General features: G+C 32.2%; 1 protein-coding gene and 1 pseudogene across 2 annotated transcripts; one reads left to right on the top strand and one right to left on the bottom strand.

The window, feature by feature from the left end:
• The first annotated feature begins 1,555 nt into the window (after positions 1-1,555).
• LOC146942752 (uncharacterized) lies at positions 1,556-8,539 on the top strand. Its single transcript, XM_085750056.1, has 2 exons — positions 1,556-1,570; positions 8,099-8,539. Exons 1-2 carry the CDS (start codon positions 1,556-1,558, stop codon positions 8,537-8,539), a joined length of 456 nt encoding a protein of 151 aa, XP_085606182.1.
• A 3,258-nt stretch (positions 8,540-11,797) lies between these two features.
• Positions 11,798-17,789, bottom strand: LOC146942751 (xyloglucan O-acetyltransferase 1 pseudogene; annotated as a pseudogene). The gene is made up of 3 exons (XR_015030047.1): positions 17,394-17,789; positions 15,191-16,072; positions 11,798-12,096 (listed from the first exon to the last, which is right to left on the bottom strand). The product of XR_015030047.1 is annotated as a xyloglucan O-acetyltransferase 1 pseudogene (transcript).
• Positions 17,790-19,419: the final 1,630 nt, after the last annotated feature.

Genomic DNA, 19,419 nt, shown 5'->3' with positions numbered 1-19,419 from the left:
GATTTTTTTTAATTAATTTTTCGATTTTCCACAATTTTTTAATATTTTTTTCAATTTTTTTTATTAATTTTTAATTTTTCCCGAATTTTTAAAATTTTTTTAAATTTTTTTTATTAATTTTTCAATTTTCCAGAATTTTTTAATTTTTTTTAAAAAAAAACAAAAATGCCACGTGTACCCCAATAAAAAAAAATAAAAAAATAAAAATAATTATACAGTCAGCGCGCCACGTCAGCAGAATCTGCTAACGTCACGTGCCACGTAGGAGATTCTGGTGACTCATTGGGGTCGGGGGCAAAACCAAAGAATCTTCATTTTACGAGGTCGGAATCTAAAATTTTTTTTTCCTAGGGGGCAAAATCAAAAGTCACCTATATTACAGGGGGTAAAAGCTTATTAACCCTATTTATTTCTATATTCTATTTTAAGATCCTTATCTTGTGCCCTGAGGGCACAAGTTAACATTTTCCTTTTTTTATTCATCAAAATTAAAAATATTATTTTTTTGGTACTAATTTGTTTTTCTTTCTTTTTACCGGATTAGGCCGCAAAGGACAAATATACAAATATGCAATGAAATTAAATCATAACTCCTGTCTGTTACATCTATAATTTTTTTTACCTTTTTTGTCATTGCTTATGAATAAATGCAGTGGGTTCTTTTATTAATAAAACAAATGAAAAATCACATTTATAAATTTTTTTATAGAAAAAAATTAGGTGATTTAGTCTTCAGGTAAATGTGAGAATAGACTCAACCAGCCTAATTTCTAAGTAAAAAAATATGTTCAATGTTTCTATTTCTAAGTAAAAAACATGTTCTATGTTCCTATTTCTAACTAAAAAATCGTGTTTTCTTAGTAAAAATAATTGTTAATTTTGATTTTGATGGCTAATAATCATTACACGGATGTTATTTTCAATTTAAACAGAAGATTGCTCTTTTAAAAAAAATATGTTTTTTTTATTAGGGGCTTATTTTTATTATGAGACCTCGAGGTTTTTTTTTTCAATTTATCCATCATAATTATCTTTGGGTTATCTCTTTTAAGTTTCACACACTATAAATCAAATCATGCAAAATAATTGTACGAAGTTTCCTATGGACTTAAAAGTTATTCTTAGTCTTTTAAAATCACTAGGATCCAAAGTTACCATCGTTTTCAATTATGATAGCTTAATCCACATTAAACAAACATTTTCATCTTTATCGTTTTCCAAACTCTAAGGACTAGCAATAAAACTTAAATGAGCAAACTAAGTTTCAGAGATTAATATTAAAATAGGTGGATAAGCACACAACAGCATACTAAAATACAAACGTCAATTAAAACCCCATTAACCCTTAACTACATTAGAGTTTAGCTCATGGTGAGTTTAGAAAATAAAATGAAAATGGAATGAATCATGGAGGAATTCATTACAACCATATTCAAAGAGAAGTAAGAGTTACAAGATAAAAAAAAAAAAAAAAAAGTGCAATGACGATAGTCCCACCGTAGGAAATCCTCTTTCTAGCTCAAAATCTTCAAGAACGAGCTTTAATAGTTCCAAAATGACATGGATGAAGGTATATGATAGGGAAATGTGTTTTTAGACTTGAAATGGTAGCTATGGTTGACAACCTCCAACACCACATACATTGCAATTTGCAATCATAATCATCATATCATTATCAAATATTTGACATCCATTTTAACCAACTCTAAAATCACATGCATGATTGATTGTGATGAATTAGCGGTGTAAAACTTGTTACAATAACAATGCGGAAATTAAACTTTTAATATATTTAACATTTCAAAAATATTCTTATATTAATATTATCCTAACACAAGTTATTCTGAAAAATCAAATATAAAAAATGACAGTTTGGTAATAATAATTAACTTTTTTACCTTAAAATACGGGTTTGGTCATTTATTTTCATTAATCTTTTTCTCAAATACTACCATTGCAATTTTTTTTTTTTTTTTATCATTCTACTTGTCTATCTTATATTCATACTTTTATCTCTATCTTATAAACATTCATATAAACCTTATTTCCCCTAAAAAAAACACATAAACCTTATTTATTTGTCCTTTTTTAAAATGAGGTTCATCATATTTTGTTTATGGAAAATGTTTGGCTTCTTTAACCAGTGCCCCGGGGCACTGGTTAACATGACCCTTTGTTTATATTTGAAAATTCATCAAATATGATTTTCCCGTAAAACATGCAAGTCTGTTGAGTGCATTAGAGCAACTCCAATGCATGTTCTACACTATGTTCTTAAGAGACAAGAACATAGAATTTTGTTCTAGCCATTGGAGAAGAATGACATGGAAGTACAAACTGGAGAACTGTTCTCCTAGAGGAACACGTTCTTGCACTGTTCTGTCAGAGAAAACAAAAGCAAGGAGAGAGAAGAGGAAAGGAAATGAATATACTCCCTCCGTTTCAAAATGAGTGTCGTTTTAGCAAAAAAAATTGTTTCAAAATGAATGTCACTTTCGGTTTCCAATGCAATAATAACTTTTTCTTTTCAATTGTACCATTCATTTAATACTATGTTACACTACTTCCAAAGTATTGTTTTTTCTTTAATGGAAAACAAACCAATAGTTGATTAGGATAATTTGGTAAAATTGTTATGACATTTGACTACTTTATTTCATTCCTTAATATGTGTGCAATTGGCTAAAACGACACTCATTTTGAAACGGAGGGAGTATAATACTATGTGAAGTTCATGGTGGACCCCATATAAAACAAAGAGTAATGATATTTTGACATCCATTTGATGACAACTTTGTTGACAACCTTGTTTTTCTCACTTCTTATTGGTCAAAAACAATGGAGAGAGAAAAAGGAAGAGTATGAGAGAGAAAGTTGTCCAAAAGTTATCAAAAAGTGGTTGTCAAAATATCATTTCTCTAAAACAAACTAAGAACTTAAATGCATTGGAGTGAAAATGATAAAAGTTCTTGAATTTTATGTGGCAATTATTGGCCCACAAAAATTACCTTGAGAACATCAATATTGTTCCGCTGGAGATGCTCTTACTATTTTATAACTAATATTCTTAAAAAAAAAAGTAGATAACAGAACTCAGAACAATCTTTGTCAATCCCAACAATTGGATATTCACGACATGCACAACGTGTTTCTTTTTGTACCATGACAAAAATTGATTGGTTGGTATGAACTAGAACTATACATCGTTGAGTTTCGTCACCTTTGTAAATTGTTACGGGTTCAGATTATCACGTATTTATTTGAATTTTTGTGGTTTGAAAGCCTCAGCTAGTCAATTAGCACAAAGTTAAAATTATTTGCTTTTTTAATCCAGCTTTCTCATTTTCGAACATGACGGTGCAAGCAGGCTTCAAAATCAAGAATTTGCCTACAAGGTTTATTAACAAAATAAAAAAGGAATTTTCCCTAAAAAAAATAAAAAAGAAATTCGCATACAATACAAGTTATTGACGGAAAAAAAAAAGACAAATTTAAAAAACCAATCTCATAAATTAACTGAAACTTATAGTTTTATTATTTTTTAACAAGGTAAAATAAAATATGTTTATTACTGAAAATGCATTCTATCTAATACATGGTTTACCAAGACAGAATGCAACCAGTTCACAGTCAATTACAATGACAACAATGCCAATAAAACAAAATAGTTGTAAACCAATGCACAAACAAACTAATGGCTAAACCATCATCTATAATAACAAAAAGTAAAAATTTGCCTTCAGCCACCAAAAGGACCAAAACTTAATTTTATCAAACATTTCTTGAACTAAAGATTTCTAGTTGTTAAATATTTTGTTCTATTATTACGTTCTTTTCAAATCACTCGGACACACGAAAATCAACTTAAATTAAAAACAGAAGATATACTAAGGTATTGCCGAAGAAGATGTCAAATACAATCGAAATTTATAACTTGTTTAATCTGCCATAATTAAGATTTTTGACTCCCAATAAACGATTTGAGAAATCTCCTTTGTTTAGGTTTCTTTGAACCATGAGACTCTCCCTCAAGTTGACGATGATTCTCATTGTTGAATTCTGTATCTTTTCCCACGATAAAGTCATGTTACAACTCTATCAAATGTTTTTTTTTCATTTACATTGATATCCGATGCGTGACCCTGGGTCACAATGTTCAAACTTATATATATATATATATATATATATATATATATATATATATATATATATATATATATATATATAGGACATATCACATGAGAATGACCATCTTATGTGAGAATGATGAGAATGTTTTCAGCCTTTGGATTAAAATAGATGGCTGAGATTATAAGTCCATAAGTTAGACACACGCATACTCTACAATTATCCTCTTCACGGTTTCGTGTTCTTGAATCACTAAATAATTAATTCATTATTAATTTGTCAAACACATCTCTCTTACTATAGGTTACAAGACAATCAAACACAATACTCTTGTGGATATTTTATTTTAGCATACTACTAACAAAATTTGGCTTTGATTTAAAATTTAAAGCAATAAAGAAAGAAAAAAAAAGTAAAATACAATGAGAATATAAGAGAAAGAATTTTTTCAAAATTATTTATAAAATAGTAGTGCAAATATCATTCCTCAAAATGGAATATAGAACCTGGTAAATGCTTTGAGATAGCTACTAGCGCTATAGGGATCCTGATTAAGGTGACTAGTTTATATTTTTTAGTTTCCCAAGTCATATTCAACATACATATGGGTACATAGATCCAAGTTTCCCTCGTGAATTACGTGTGTTGATAACCTTTTATATGTTTGTTGCTATCCAACAAAAAATTGGTTAACCTTCACCCATGTCGTGCTTATCGCAAATTCAAGATAAGGAAGTATATTTTCGACAAAAAAAAGAGATAAGGAAGTATATGCCAATTTTCTTGCTCTCAAAATTTACAAACCAACCTCATAGTATCAGTATATTCTTTTAAGCTTGTGTGTCCTTAATTTGGTGGGTGATTTGAATAAATAAATAGACTTTGATATTAAATTGAAAAAATATGTTTAATATTGGGTTTGACTATTTTTGGAGAGAGCAATACTATTTAATCATGAAGAATTTATACAAAAAGAGAAGAATGGTGGATTTTAATAAAATCATACATATATTATTCAAAAACAAATCATACATATAAATTATAAAATATTATCATATGCTTAGAGATGATCATGAACGACAAACCTTTTAAAATTCAAAAGAGACCGATGAGAGAGTAGGAGTGTAAGATGACGTTGTCCCCTAGGTTTTTCAACCACGCTATTAACCTTTTAAGGGAAATGTTAACTTGTGCCCTTGGGGCATAAGTTAAGGAAGCAAATATAGAAACTTTTTCTTAAAAGTTGTGCATTCAATGCTTTGAAAGTTTCAAAAGTTATCATTTAAATATAAAATTTATTTGTTAATTCTATTTTAAACTCCTTAACTTGTGCCCTCAGGGTACAAGTTAACATGACCCACCTTTTAATGGAGAAGCGATTAAATATCTAAATGATTGAAGATAGATCTCTCATTGGACTTAATTGGATGCGGTCAAACCTGTCATTTTTCATTTAGAATCAAAACTCAACACATATTCATCTATTTATTAATTAGTGCTTAATAACAATACACCGTAATTTTCCCTAAAAAAAGAAAATAGACCGTAATTTATATTGATAAAGATTTTCATAATTGCTTTTTTTAGAGGAATTTTAATAATTGCTTATTGTCAATCCATATAATTGATTAATTAAATAATTAATATTTCAACAAAGACTACATAAAAATACAAGCACACATCCTAGTACCAAAGTGACCTGTGACCCTGAGCATGGACGAGATGGGTGACCGACCAAGGTCTCCTATTGTAGGGGGAAGCGTGTTTGATTAGGGTTGCTTCTGGTTTGACATGCTGTTATTTGGACCATCTGGACGCCCCGGAATGACCTTATTTTTTCTGGTGGCGCCCGTCGAGAGGAGTCTGTGGTGGACCGTGCAAAACTCTTAGCGTGGAAGTGGTTCCTGGCTAAGTGCCCTGCTAGTCCCTGCTCTTTTTATGAGCGGGAGTTGCAGCCCGTCCTTTGTTGGCAGCGGTATGGTGTCGTGGTGGTTGTGCTCCTGGGGTTATGGGGGGTTGGATGGGGGTCTGTTTGCCTCTATCCTTCCTGCCCGGCTTCCTGGGTTTCTCCTTGTATTCTGTTTCTCTGCAGGGCTTGGCGTGTTCGTTGTGTTCGTTTGCGGGGTTGCAGTTTGGGTGATTTTGTCCTTTTTCTTGGTGTTTTCTTGTTTTTGGTGGTGCCCCTGGGCTGTTTCTCCTTCCTCGTTTGTGAGGCGTGGAGTTTCCCCAAGGGGTGTTTTGGTGTGGCATCTTCGGACGGCCTTTTGATGTATCTGTACAGTTTATCGTTTTATTTATTTATATATTTGCCATTCAAAAAAAAAGTGCTAAAAAAAATTTATCCAATAAAAAAAAAACCTTGAGTCTACGGTTGAATCTTTTAGATATTTTTTTTTATTTATATTGTAGATCAATCACTTGACTCTCTTACTAAAAGATTTGATCACTCCTCGTGAGCTTAGCTCAGTTGGCAGAGACAATGCATAATATACACAAGGTCCAGGTTCAAATCCCGATCACCATCAAAAAAAAAAATTGATCAGTATATTGCATATGCATTATTTTTTATTTTTAAATGTTTTTTAATACATGTACGACTTTTAAAATACTATTAACTATTTATTTTATTGTTGAAAGAAGCTTTGTTATACTAAATTTTTTAAAATGTTATTTGTGATCTAATATGTCACATAGTAGATTATTAATTAGCCTCACTTTGATTTCCATTGAAGATATATTTTTTTTTGAAAATCTTGATTATGAACGAATCCATAATAATTTCACAACCAAAAATTGAAGAACAATACTCAATTGTACAAAGGTAGTATTTTATTGGTTCGAGCTTGGCCTGTTAGGTTATTTCTCTGTACTTTGTTTATTGCAGGTCTGGTTTATTTTATTTTTATAATTTACTTTATCATTTTTAACTTTGTTGTAATACCTAACTAATTCTTGTACTCCTTATAGTTTTTTGATTCTTTTTCAAACAAATTTTTGTTTAAAGAAAAAAGAGATTTTATTTGCACAACTGACATAGTACAACATAGAGTGATCAATTGTATGATCTAAATATTGTGAATTTGTCTTTTGATTACGAAAATTTCAAGTATCACATTAAAAAAGAGCTATATAATGTTTTAAAAGAGTTTACAAATAGTGGAGTATTTGTGTGCTCTGGTTTTGCAGGGTGACAGTGCCTCAAACTTATCTACCTTGCTTTTTAGGAGCAGTGATTGTGTGGTCATAAATTCAAATGATTTAGACACATTCACGAAAAGAAAAAAAGATTGAAATAAAAAAAAATCAATTTATTGTTATTATTATTATTAAAAACATTGATCAATATGTAATTTTATGTGTGTGTTTAAATGAGTTGGATTTGTAGTCATCATGCAAGAATTATCCTCTTTTTAATACACCTTCAACTATATACATGTGATACATCTATTTATCTTTCATTTGATTAGACTGCTAACTTTGTGACATTCCAGCAGAACACAACCATCCATCCATGCATAAAGTTTGTTATTTCCAGCAGTACAACTTGTTCCACATGCATCATGCATGCAACATATATGTCTGAATCTTTCACGAGTAAAGATGAAAAGCAAGCTATAGTTGTGTAAAGCATTGAAGACCATTGTTCCACATCAAGCCAAGTAGAAACCCTTTGCATTGCTAGTGGTGGACAAATTGGTCTTTGTTGTCAATTTATGTATCACTCATCCACACACACGTAATGTATAAATAGGCACATATATAAGCATGCTGACGCAACTGCAACAATTGCTAGACTTACAAAGCAAGCATAAAAAACAACTTTAATTTAGCTCTCAAGTTTTTTCTTTCATTCATGGTGATTAGCTCTACCCATTAATCTCTAATTTATTCATTTTGTCACTGATTTAATTATCTATATAGTTTGTCATACTTATACTTGACAATACTAATTTTCTGTTTCCATATATAGGAGGAGAGTCAGCAAAGGCTACGAAAGGCGGTCTCGGACGTGTCTCAAGAAATTAACAAATACTATAACTTGGAAGTAGAAAGAAAGTTTGATGACATTGAAGAGTTAGAAGAAGCTGAATGCCAATGTTGTGGGATGAAAGAAGAATGTAGCAAAGTTTATATGAGTGAAGTTGAAGAAGATTATTGTGGAAAGTGGGTGTGTGGACTTTGTTGTGAAGCTGTTAAAGATAAAGTAGGGCGAAGTTCTAAAGTTATTACACTTGTTGATGCTTTGAAGTCTCAGATGGATTTCAGCCAGGAATATAATGCCACAATCAGACTTAACCCTAAACTCTCGTTAACTTTGTCTATGAGGGATATAGCTAAGAGAAGTTTAGACAAAAGGAATTGTAAGGGATTGGGAATAACTAAGCTCACTAGGAGTGTAAGTTATCCATAAGGCTAATTGATTTTCATTATTGTTTTATTGTCTTTGTATATGTTTGAATGTAGGATTCTGAACTATATATTTTTAAAAATAAAATTAAGTTGGATTTGAAATGTTGAATTATTATCATCTACTATGAAGTGTTTAAAATGGCAGCAACACTAGTATTTGAATTGGCATAAGCCTTTTATTTTATTTTATTTTATTTTTATTAAATTTTAGCTACCAGATGCTCTTCTTGTAGTTTTGAATTTGTTGAAATGTTTTTTGTTTTAATTAAGGATGTCTTTAGGATTGAACAAATTTGAAGATCCTAATGTTTGGTTATAATTGGCCTGAATCACACTATATATATATACCCCATATGGATTAATTACTTAGTATTATTCATTAATGGTTATCCTCTCCTATACTAAGGGTAGTAAAACCAAAAATATATATATATATATATATATATACAATCATATGCAATACTAAAGAGTTCAAAGGTGCAAGTGAAAACACTTACTTGTGAGTGAGTCCGTCCAACTTGTACTTGAATTTGAATGTTTGTTGATAACATCTATATAGTATCTACTGTCTTGATTTAATGTATCTATCAAACACTGATGGTCGTAGCTACATACATTATTTTGTAAAAAATTGCTGTCATTAATATATAATGTAAATAATGTCCTTTCTATTAGGTGTGAAGAGATCATGATAGAAGTAAACACTATGAAGCACGGACACCTGACACGACACTGATACGGACACGTCGACACCGCTAATGTAAAAAATATAGGACACCGACACCGCTACACATATGTTAATTTATTTAAACACAGTCTAAAAAGAAAATTAAAATACATATATAAACATCTAACTTGAGTAATTTATTTCATTAGAAAAAGTTCGACAACAAGATTTCATAGTATTTGACCTCTATTTATTCATCTACTATCAAAAAAGCTAGAAATGATATAATCAACTATAATGTATATAACCCCTAATTGATCAACATTTCTCAAAACATATGTAACTCTTGTATCTATGGTGTGCAGAAGCAAGAGAGAAAAAAAATTGGTTTAGATATTTGTCTTAGTTGTCTGACACGGCTCGTATGAGAGTAATACACGTGTCGGACACCGATCATAGAAGTGTCGAAGTAAAGAAAAAACAATTATTTAGGACACCGGTTCAACACGTGTCGTACGGGTGTCATAGGAGTGTCGGATACCGCGACACACCTGGTCCTAGAGGTGTCCGTGCTTCACAGAGTAAACATAATAAATCATTCGTCCGTCGGAATTAATGTATGAAAAATGTCTCACTTATGTGGATGTGGTTCTTCCCCTTCATCATCTCCAAAAAAATCTCATTACAACTATCTATAAGTCGTGGCAAACACCAATAAACACAATCATTTGGAAGTAGAAAGAAAGTTTGATGACGTTGAAGAGTTAGAAGAAGCTGAATGCCAAAGTTGTGGGATGAAAGAAAAACGTAGCAGAGTGAAAAAATTAAGGATTACCCTCCCTTAATAATGAATGAATAAATTAGGCGTAAATGGATTTGCAGGTTTTTTTTTAATAAATGCAATTAAATGACTCCGAAAATTTTGATATATAAAACAAATGCAATTGAATGACTTCGAAAATTTTGATATCTGAAAAAAGTATGAACCAAACAATCTCGACCGATTTAATTTCATGCGCACCATTCCTTCTATAAATACCCCCATTCTACACACTGTGATACTCACTCACTCAACAATCTTTATTCTTTCACACACATTGCTTGCTATGGATTTCTTTGGTGAACCTAAAATTACTTTTTTTTTGGAGAGAAAATAGCTTATAGTTTTTCATTAATAATCAAAGTCGAAATACAAAGAGGTGCAACATTAAAATTTTAGGGACTAACTAAGAAATTGGCCTCTCGAGCAAGTGTGTGAGCGACCTCATTCGCTTGTCTCCGACTAAACTCTACCTTAGAGTTTTCAAAATAAGTAGCACGATTTCTCCGACATTATGACCTTTGTTAAAATAATCTACAACTTTCTTCGCATCCAACTCAAAATCCACATTTGTAAGTTGTAAATCATGCACCCAAATAATAGCATATGAAAGACCCAAGGCTTCTCCAACTTCCGGTGTACAAACGGGGTTTAACCACATTGTTTTTGCTCTTATAAAATTTCCAGCTTCATCTCGAATGCAAAAACCAAATCCTACACGGTTTAAATTATCCGAGAATGACGCATCTACATTACACTTAAGCCTTCCAATACCCGGTTTCTTCCACCGAATTTGTTCCTGCTGCCCAACACCAATAGCACTTGCTGCCAACTGATATGTAGTGTTTGTGACGGCAGCTGCCAGCTGATCTGCTGTATTCGTGACAGCAGCAACAGCAGCCCGCTGTTCTGCTATGTTCGTGGCAGCAACAGCAGCTCGCTGATCTGCTGTGTTCGCGACAGCAACAACATCATCCAGCCCTCGCTGCATTCGCATATTATTTGCAACTCTCCAATTAGTCAACAACTGCCTAGCTCGCTCCAAAATAGTTTGGCATGTCTCCTCAACATTCTGCCATAACTTTAGGTTGCGAGACTTCCACAAACTCCACACAATTGTTGCAAATAACTCAGCTTGACCTTGTGACAGTTCTTGCATCAGTGCAAGAGTGATTTCAGCCGCTGTATTATTCCTTCGCATCACCGAAATTACCTTGCTGAAAAGTAAACTATCCTGCCAAACCTTTCTTACTCGTGGGCAATCAAACAACACATGGCTCACATCTTCATAGCTTTCTTCACACATGACACACATAGAAGAACAATTCACCCCTTTATCCAATAATCTTGCCCTTGTTGGTAAACTTCCCCTACAAACTCTCCATAACATATTCTTTACCTTCGGAGGAACTTTAAGCTTCCAAATACTAGACCAGTTTCCCAGTCGAGTCAAATGAGAGTTATCGGCTATACTTTCCATACACAATCTATATGCACTCTTAATAGAGTATTGCCCATTTTTCTCAACTCTCCAAATCAATTTGTTCTCTTCAACTTGATGAAAAAGAGGATATCTAAGAATTTCTTGAACGGTGTCTTGATCAAAATAATAGTTAATAACATAATCATTCCAACACTTATTATGATCAATAAGAGAGTGCACTCTCGTTTGCTGAATTACCTCACTTGATTGTCCTACACCCGAGATGCTTCCTCCATTCCTTAGCCAAGGCGCGTCAAAAATTGGAATATTTATGCCATTCCCAATTTTCCTAATTATTCATATTCGTAGCAGTCGTTGTCTGAGGAACATTAAAATATTTCTTTATTTCATCAAATTGCAAAGAAGGTGATCTATTCTTCCTAAAGCTAGTAGGAGGCAATGATGATGACATTGGAAACATTTCATTTTCCGTTTCTTCTTGTTTCTTCACCTCTTTCTTACTGATAGGCAATGTGTATGTCATTGGCAACACTTCATTTCCAAATTCCTCTTCTTTCTTCACCTTATCTATCTTCAAAATTTCTGCAAGGTCTGGGGTGATGAAGTCATAGGTGAAATTTTTAAGATCTATGTAAAGTTAAGTTTGCCATTGAGACTCCAACAAACCAATATCCTTTGTTTTGTAAACATTAAAAACACAAGTAAAAAGTAAAAATAAAATCAAAAATCATTTGATACTCTATAGTTTTGTTGAATAATTAGGCAAAATTCATTTTAAACTAAAGTTTATTTCAAAATTTGTAAATTATTAAATTTTATTTTATTTTACTAAATTTTAAAATATAAAAGCAAATAAAATGACATCCAATAATGAAATATCGTACCCAACAAAAGAATTCACAAACCAAAAAAATAAAGTCACATAAAAACAAAACAAAATAACAAATAAAAAAAATCCGAAATACGTTTTATATGGTAGAAAAAACAAGAAAACAAATCTTTTGCCAATCACAATTCAGAAGGTCTAGATTCAAGCTCCATAAGTTTGGAATTATAAAAAAAAATAAAAATAATATGCTTGTTTGGATTGTCCAATCGAGATCGTTGTTTGGACTGCCCAAACGAGATCAAACAAACACCGACATCATGATTGTGCAATTGCATGAAAGATTATTGATATAGTAACATAAAACAAGAAAATGATACTGTGTTGTAACTTGTATAAATGCTGAGAATAAAAATAGGAAGAAAAGAAAAAGAATGTAGAAAGTAGAAAAAGTGAGATTAGTGGTACTACTTACATGTCTTTATCATTTTGTTTGTTGCTTGACCAATTGGAGCATTAAGTGATTTTAGGTTCACCAAAGAAATCCATAGCAATAGCAAGCAATGTGTGGTGTGAAAGAATAAAGTGTTGAGTAAGAGTATGAGTGAGTATCACAGTGTGCACATATGGGTATTTATAGAAAGAATGGTGCGCGTGAAATTAATTTCGTCAAGAATGTTTGGGTCATAATTTTTTTTAGATATGAAAATTTTCGGAGTCATTCAATTACATTTATTTTAGATATCAAAATTTTCGGAGTCATTTAATTGCATTATTTAAAAACACTGCAAATTCATTTACGCCTAATTATTCATTTATTATTAAGGGAGTTTATATGAGTGAAGTTGAAGAAGATTATTGTGGGAAGTGGGTGTGTGGACTTTGTTGTGAAGCTGTTAAACATAGAGTAGGGTGAAGCACTAAAGTTATTACACTTGTTGATGCTTTGAAGTCTCAGATTGATTTCAGCCAGGAATATAATGCCACAATCAGACTTAACCCCAAACTCTCATTAACTTTGTCTATGAGGGATATAGCTAAAAGAAGTTTAGACAAAAGGAATTGTAAGGGATTGGGAATAACTAAGCACACTAGGAGTACATGTTATCCATAAGGCTAGTTGACTTTTATTATTGTTTGATTTTCTTAGAATATGTTTGAATGCCGGATTTTGGAGGGGTAGAGAGGGAATGACTTATTTTTCTTAGGACCTATAGACACCTGTGAAGCCCCGATACTTTAAAATGGATGACATATCGTATCCCCTGCGTATCCTGCACCGATACCTGCCCGATACTTCCCGATACGTATCCGGAGAGTATCCAAATATTAAATTTTATTTTTTTAAAAAATAATTATCCGATATTTTCCGATACGTCCCGATACTCATGGATACTTGTGTTTTTTTTATATTATTTTGATTTCTTTTCTTTTTTTAAAAAAAAAATAATAAGAATAAAAACATTATATTGTACAAGTTAGTTACATGTTAGTGTTAACTCTTAGTAGTGATGTGATCTTTTTTGGATATAGTGCTTCTTTTTTGGATCAATATAGTATATCACTAACAATGTTCCTTTTGGATATAGTGTAGCATTGATGTATAGCACTGATGATGCTCTTTTTGGTATATATTGCGTATGTAATTGACTAATGACCACTCTCTTAATCGTCAATATTATTTATATTTATGTTAATGTGCTACGAGCCTGGTTTCTTGTGTTTGTTAATATATTTGCATATTAAAAAAATGGTTATAATTATATTGTAAATTTAATTATATAATTTTTTTATTAACGTATCTCAGCCGTATCGTATCTTGATTTTTGAAATTTTCTCGTATCGGCGTATCGGTGCAGTATCGTATCCGTATCGTATCTCGTATCCGGGCTTCACAGATAGACACTTACTTGTGAGTAGGTATGCTCAACTTGTAATTGAATTTGAATGTTTGTTGATAACATCTACTATCTTGTTTTTCCTTAAAAAAAAAAAAAAAAAAAAAAAAAAAAAAAAACCTACGATTTTGTTTTAAGGTATCTATCAAACACTAATGGTGGTATATACATACATCATTTTGTAAGAATTGGTAACTTTTTTTTTGGTACAAGTAAGAACTCGTAACTTAGAATTTATATATAATATTAATAGTGTATTTTCTATTAAGCGTTAAGAGATCATAATAAAAGTAAAAATAATAAATCATTCATCGGTCATAATTAACAATTGAGAAATGTCTCACTTATGTGGGTGGTTCTTCCCCTTCTTCATGATCTCCAAAAAAATCTCATTCCAAGTGTCTATAGGTCCTGGCAAACACCAATGAACACAATCATTTTGTACATACCTTGGAATTCCATTAGCAAATGGAAAAGGATTCATGTAGGCTCCTGCATGACCATCTGGTCTCAACAATGCCAATTTTGTTATATCAAGCACCTCCAAATTAAATCCAAATTGTTTAGTGGACCATCAGAATAACTTCACTGAGACTTAAACAAGGACTACGAGTACCCCTATACGAAATACCTATCTAAAACAGATCTACGCAAAACAGCATAAATCATCACTTCGCCTTGTCCCAAGACTCGTGCTTGGGGGGCTGTGAACCGTCATAATATTCCTAAGGGCTTAGACGCCCTCTAGAAGGGCTCAGACGCCCTCCAGAAAGGCTGCCAAGGTCCAGGCGCGTCCTCTTAAGGATGCCGCCTTCCTTAGCTTCCAAAAGCTTCCAGAAACCGCCCAAAATACATAAATACCCATGTTGCTTGGGAGCCAAGCAACCGAAACCCAAGCCCATAACAGGCTATAAATACTACTCTTGAGAGCATTCTCAAGGCATCCAATAATCAGTCTAAACCCTAGATTACGATACTTAACCCTAGTATCCCTTACCGTACTTTTTGCAAGTACATTTAGCTTTTGCCTTAGCATTTTTCACTTCCTCTATCTCAATACTTCTTATCTCAGCATCCATTCCTTCAAGTTTCTTCTCCCCATTTTCATATGGCTCACTCCTTAAACAAGTGCCTCCCTTATCCCAATCACCTTCAAAATGAGATGGTGAAAATGTTCTCACAATCACATCATTTCCATTCCCTATAACAACTCTCCTTTCAATTATACTATTAAGAGTAGTCCTTAAAGCCTTTCTCATGGGAACATAAAATCCAATATCGGTATAGTTAAATTTAAGATCGTGGCATTTAAAACAACCTATAATAGACTCACCCTCATAGTAAATTGAAGGAATCTTAAACCAATGACCAAATGATAACACAATCAAGTCCATTTGATCTATATCTCTAGCCCACCTCTCATTGACATGATCCAAATACAATGTATTATAAATTGGCCCTTTGTTTTTTCTTTGAACACCCCTCACAAGAAAAGGCGACCAATAAAAGGACAAGTTTGCATTGTGAGAAGGAAAGTACCACTTTCTAGAGCCTAAATGGCGGACACGTTTAGGTTTTGAAGTAGTGGATAATAAGCATATAAGGGACTCAATTTGGTTCCTAGATAAAGAGTCTCCAACAAAAGCTATGTGCATGTTGTTGATGAGTTTAAGAAATGTGTTTGGTTCAAAATTTGGAAGATGACACTCACTTGGTTTCCATCTCCAATGAAGGTAGCTTGAGTCCGGTCTTCCATTGACGATGCAATTTTGACTTTTCTTGATCTTGCATGTTGTTCCATTATACAAAGGAGCTCTATTGTCACGAACCCATTTGCCATTGGAATAGTCGCATGTATTCTCATAGGCTTTTTCCTTTTCTGCCAAAAAGATAAAATAAAAGATATAGGCCAACAAACTGATGGATATAAACCAGTTATTAAGTCAAGTAACTACCTTTAAAAGGCTACATAAATATTTGATATGATGATATGCGGAGTGAAATCTACAATTTTCCACTTTTCAATAGTACTTAGTATGGACAAGTTTTGCAGTTAGACTAAGTGAAACTGAAAAAAAAAATTAAGAGCTTACGAAGACATTTTTTATACGAAAACATAAATTCAAATATGCAATTTTCCACTTCTCAATAGTTAATTTGTGCAAGTTTCATAAACTTTTTTCAACTTATTTTCATAAATTCTTCAAAATAGGTTATGAAAACAGCTTAAAAGATACAGGTAAAACAATTTAACTTTATTTCATCATCTGTTAAAGAAATCGCTTATGTAAGCTTGTAGTACATAAGAACTTATCATAATAAGTGCTTGTGCCGTAAGCAAAAAATAAGTTGTTTATCCAAACATGCCCAAGGCACTCCCAACATTTTCTTTTCCAAAATGTATATTGACGCTGACAACTCCAAAATTATTAAGGGTCTTGTTAACGAGTGCCCTGGGACACTCTTTAAACATTCCAAAAGGAGAAATTATTCTATAAAAAAAGGCAAATATTTCAATTTTCAATGCATTGATTACAAAAAATTCAAGAAAAGTTACCTTTTAAAGGTCTTAAAGAGTGCGCGGGACACTCGTTAACATTTCCCAATTATTAAAGGGAATAGATAGATCATACCGTTGACAAAATGTTTATTGGCACTGACAGATAATTTATTTACATCTCCATAGTTTTAGCTTTTTAATTATTATTTAATAAGAAAATACAAAATACGATCCAAGCTCATACGGAAATTAGGCGGAGTGGGGATACCCAAATCCGATTGCATATGGGTTTAGGGTTCTATTTTTCACCCCATTGGAATCGAAGTGTGCATGAGGATACCTAAACCTCAACAGCTGCGAAACGAGAAAGGCAAAATTTGTTTTCGTCCTGTTGTCATACCTACTCTCTTTCCAATACTCTCTCTACTACTCATTCTATTATTGGATGAAATTTAGATCTCATCATCCCTTTTGAAATGGATCTGACATAGAGTGATAGGTCTTTTATGAATTTCATTTTATAAAGGAGTAAATATTCGAGTGAGTATTGAAAAAAGAATGTTCTTAACACTCCTATTCTATTTAATACTTTCAGAGATTGTAGCAAGAGTGCAATTTAAAACCTATAATAAAATAAACATAGAAGATTGAAATCATTATATACACTAGCGAGTAACAATATCAATTCTAGAGAATTTACCTGCAGGTATAGAAGCAGAAAGTGAAGAGTGGTGAGTGATGGTACTTAAAAATGGAGCAAAAGAGTGACAGTAAAAATATAGGCATATTAAACCTATGGGTGGCAGAGCATATAAAATAGAGGGATCAAATCTTCTGATGAGATTATGTTTGAATGTGCTTGTACGTATCATCTTCCTTCAAAGTATTTTCCTCTTATTTTTTCTGGCTTCGTTCTACATCAACACTTCTCTAATTCTATATTAAAGTTGAAGATTCCTCGGATCTCTAGCTAACTTTTTGACATTAATTGAAATCTGTATTTTTCGGAAAACCTTTTAACTTTTTTTTTTACTAAGGAAATCCTTTTAATTAAAATCGTTTTTTTGGGAAATAAAATATTGACCGTGTTTACAAATTTGTGTCCATTGCAATTTGAAAACTGTATTTATGGGAAAACCTTTTAACTTTTTTTTGACTAAGGAAAACCTTTTAATTAAAATCTTTTTTTTTTTTGGGAAATGAAATATTGACCGTGTTTACAAATTTGTGTACATTACAATTAAGGAAATAAATAATTCCCCTATTCTTCCCCGGAAATTATACCCCATACCCCTACAATTATACTCTCACCCTAAAATTTTACACAAATTACCCATTTTACCCTCAAACTACTTCAGTGTTTGTTTTGTCCCAACAGTTCACCCCAACAATTCTACACCGGACAACATGTTTCAACTTTTCCGAAAAACAAAACTCAGGTTGCACCCCAACAATATTCATCCCTTACATAAACTTTTTTATCCCAAAAATCATCGAATCACTGATTTCAAACATCAATGAGAGTGAGTTCTAGAATAACTAATCTCAATCTTCCAGTTTGTGTTTTACTGCCGGAAACATCACCCTACGACATCCGAAAATAGCAATATGTGTTTCAGGTTAGGATCTGGTTAACAACAATTTCAACGCATATCACGATTTTGGTTCAGATCTGTTACGACTTTTCTGCAATTTTGACACGACTTTGCGACGGTTCTATGATTTTTTGACGGTTCTTGTTTGTGTTTAGGCGTTTACCGGAAAAGATTATAAAGGATTCCAAAATGAATATGATGGATTCTGACAGAGTTTTTTTATTATTAATTGTTTTCTAAAATGATTGGAAAGGAGTTCAGAAACGTTGTGTTTGTAAACAATGAACATGGAAATGATCATAAAGAACACAGGTACCAATTCTAGAAGTGTTATGCTTAGTTTTATGAGAATTAACAACAAACTGGATGTAGCTTTATTTTTGTTTTACGGTTTGAATATTTGGAAAGGTAATATGAATTTTGTGAAATTAAAACACAGCGGAAACTATTTTGACAGTAATTCGGTAAGAAATTTGAATCGTAAATGTCACTTGAATTAAAGTTATCCGAAACATACATATCTTGAATGTCTTGTAGGGGTGAACTTTGAATTTGGATATGTTAAAAATAAGGGTGAAAATAAATGTGCAAACAATTAAATAGAAAAAGGGGTAAAATTGGAATTATAAGTGATTTGTAGGGGTGAAGGTACAAATGTATGGGTATAGGGTATAATGTTCTTCTTCCCCTATAAGCAACTCATTGGCGGTTGGGCTTTAAAATGTTTGGTTCGTGGGCTACGTGTGGTGGGCTACAAAACTTACGGCCCAAATAGAGGAAATTGCTCTCATCGCTTTCTCTTTTTACTCCCACACACTACGAAAATACTAAAATATTTCCACGGCAGTTAACTACTTTTGGGAGTATTTTGGTATTTTCACCGTGTGTGAAGAGAAAAAATATAAGTCAGAAGAGTTGCTTTTCTAAACAGATTGCTCAATTAATTCAACAATTTATCCATTTTTCAACAAGAAAAAAAAAAACTGTCTTTTTTTTTTTGAAGGAAAAAAAACACTGTCTTTATAATTATCATAAAAACTTTTTCATATTTGAGAAAATATATGGAAGAAATAGGTGGAGTTTAACATGGGAAAGGTTAATCCTTTCCCACCATGGGAAAGTTTTTTTGAC

The sequence above is a fragment of the Medicago sativa genome, chromosome 3, assembly GCF_051527215.1.
Source record: "Medicago sativa cultivar Bolivia chromosome 3, Bolivia_mono, whole genome shotgun sequence".
NCBI lineage: Eukaryota > Viridiplantae > Streptophyta > Magnoliopsida > Fabales > Fabaceae > Medicago > Medicago sativa.
The sequence above is the reverse complement of the archived record's forward strand: the minus strand, read 5'-3'. Positions and strand labels throughout refer to the sequence as shown.